Source organism: Vollenhovia emeryi, unplaced genomic scaffold (genome assembly GCF_000949405.1).
Source record: "Vollenhovia emeryi isolate VEMERY1.0 unplaced genomic scaffold, V.emery_V1.0 DF939146.1, whole genome shotgun sequence".
In the NCBI taxonomy this organism is placed as follows: domain Eukaryota; kingdom Metazoa; phylum Arthropoda; class Insecta; order Hymenoptera; family Formicidae; genus Vollenhovia; species Vollenhovia emeryi.
The window spans coordinates 1948014-1950817 of NW_011967220.1; the positions used below are offsets into that span (position 1 = coordinate 1948014).

At 54.6% G+C, this 2804-nt stretch overlaps 1 protein-coding gene across 1 annotated transcript in view; it reads left to right on the forward strand.

Moving 5' to 3' along the window:
- The first annotated feature begins 768 nt into the window (after positions 1-768).
- Positions 769-2804, forward strand: part of LOC105566247 (leucine-rich repeat and calponin homology domain-containing protein 4) — a 48473-nt gene continuing 46437 nt past the window's right edge. Inside the window, 3 exon segments of the mRNA XM_012020110.1 lie at positions 769-1556; positions 1558-1617; positions 1620-1926. Coding sequence (XP_011875500.1) covers positions 1269-1556; positions 1558-1617; positions 1620-1926 — 655 coding nt within the window. The 5' untranslated portion in view covers positions 769-1268.

Sequence of the window (2804 nt, forward strand, 5' to 3'; positions counted from 1 at the left end):
TAGTAATAGCGTTTTCGATTTGCTGAGTCGACCCGACTCCGAGTCAGAAAATCGAAAACGCTATAACACGATCGCGCGCATCGTTCCGTGCCATTCCTACGGCAGTTTGAATCGTTTGAATGATAACGCGGCACAACACGTCATTTGACTTCGGAGGCGGACCGTCGAGTCGTATAGCGTTTTCGATTTTCTGACTCGGAGTCGGGTCGAGTCAGCAAATCGAAAACGCTAGTAGTCTACCGTTCGCGCTCAGCTATTCCTTCGATGTAACTTGAGTAGAGGAAAGCCGCGAGTTTGTCGATTCCCTGGTGAAAATAGAAGGAGCGTAAATCGAATGTAAGGGGCGAGTGATGGAAGCGCAAACGAAATGTGTGGGAAGCGTAATTTGGAACAGCAAAGCGTAAAAGAAGCGTTGAAGTTTCTTTTACGCTTCTCTGTTCCAAATTACGCTTCCCACACTTTTCGTTTACGCTTCTATCACTCTCTCCTTACATTCAATTTACCCTCCAATTTTTACTTTCACCAGGGTTGCTCGTCAATAAAAATTATTCGAGACACCGCGCGAGCGATATTAAAGTGGATACTCGAGTCGCGTCGCTGACTCGCGTAGTATCGCGCAGTAGCGCCGGGCACCGGCGCCATGTTGGTCTGTTCGAGAAGCATCGGTGGGTGCCGCGCGGACACGTCTCCCGCGCCGACGGTCGTCGCGACGCTTTTCGCGACGGTGGTGAGTAACGCTGGTCAAGTTGGGCAATCGCGGCGTAGATTATTCGATACTCACGCGTCGGCGATCCACCGGGGCGCGCAAATCTCGCGAGAATCCCCCGGCCGGGATCTTCGGCGCAGCCGCGCGGATCCTCGCGGCGCCGCGGGTACACCGAGCTGCTGGTTTAACTCGCGTCTCGTCGCGCGTGTAGAAATACCCCGAGTTTTCCACGAGTCACGCGCGGCGTGAGAAATGTTTGGCGCGAGATCGCCCCGTTGAACGAGCGAGACGCGTCAGGCCTCGCGTATCTCCCGAGTCCTTCCCGCCATTTCGCGCGACGCCATCTCGCCAGGATTCGGCCCGTATTTCCGCCGGGAGTGCCGTGTCGTGCGTTACTTCGGTAATCAGCTACCCTTTCGCGAGCGTCGCGAAATGGAGGAGTCTGAGAGGAGGCGTCGGGCAACGGCGGAGCAACTCTGTGGTGGGCACGATTGTTTGTGCAGCCGTCGTCCGTTTATACCAATATCCTTTTTATTAAACCTCGGGGCTGAGTGTTTTAAGTATGAAAATGTTCTGCTATGCGGTCCGCAACTATTATCTTGCCGTTATTTTGTGCACGAAAGCTAATAAAAAAAGAAACATATTTTCCAGTGCAAAAACTATATGTGTCGGTAAAACAGATCGATTACATACGCTCTCTCGGTTGTCATGGCGACGGGTGCCTCGCCCCGTCCCGTCCAGGTGGCGCGGCGGTCGCGCGGCGAGCATCGCGAGCGCATACCGCGCGGCGGCGATCAGTAGCGGCATTGACGTTCGGGGTAGTGGTTGGCGCGCGTCGTACCCCGTGTACACCCCCCTGTCGCGTTCACGCAGCACGAGCGGATCGGAGCGCGCGTCGCGCGCGGGTACTGGCCGCACGGGAGGCCGCCGTTGCCGCCTCCGCCTCTTCGGCCGCGGACGCCGCGCATCGCCGAGGCCCCGCGTTGCGTTGCGGACCGCGCCGCGTGTGCCCGTGCCCGAAAAATGTAATATGGCGATGGTTGCGTCGAACATGAGCGGCCACATACAGAAGCAGCTCACCAGGAGCCTCGAGCGGATCCTGGAGGAGGCGCACCTGAGCGGCGAGCTCAAGCTGAGCGGCCGTAAGCTCAAAGACTTCCCGAAGGTCGGCAAGGCCGGCGCCGCGGCAAAGTACAATCTGCAGGACACCGTCGTCGCCGGTGAGTCTCCTTCGTACCCTTATATTCCTCCCGGGAGCTCCCGGAGCCCGTCTGTTCTCCCCCCCCCCCCTGTTTTGACTTGCCGTCGCGAGGGCGGACGCTCGAGACGCGGGTAAACCACGCTCGAAACCCCCCGTTTGTTGGCGTTTCGCGAGGATTTCGTTTGTCACGCCGCGTTTAATCGCGTCTCTTGCTCCGCGACGCGCGTTTTGTGTGTCAGCGCGCGCGACGGATTCGTCGCGCCGTGTCGATGCACGCGGCTCCGATATCTGCGATTTCCGCGTCAACGTAGCGGAGAGATGCGATCCGCGTTTCGGGCAACCGCTCTCTCGCTATTTCTACAAATGTCTGCCTGAATACGGTCCATCCTCTTTTCGGCGAATTCGCCCGAAAATCTGCTTACGCTAAGAGCACGAGTGTTTTAGAAAAATTCCGATACTTTCGTTAGATCGAGCCTACGTTTGCGCAAGAATTTCTCTAATTTTGGTGAATACTTACATGAATTCGATAAATACACTTGAAGACCTGTCCTCGGTACAAAGTAAAAGGTGTTTCAATAAGAAGGAATGATGTTAAACGTGAATTAAAAATCGGTGGTGTACAAAAATGAAAATTTCTTTAATAGAATATGTTTGGTAGGCCATTACAATTAAGTATGGAAGATAATGTCCGCCAAATGTTCGCCACGGCTCCGGCGGCACACGTCAATCCGCTTATCGAAATTTGCTATCACATCTCGACACAACTGTTCCTGAATCTCTTCAATGTGGCGTGAAATTTCGTCTTTGAGTTGCTGGATGGTGGTAGGCTTGTTGGCATAGACTTTACTCTTCAATTTGGGGCCATTTGAAGAGTAAAGTCTATGCCAACAAGCCTAC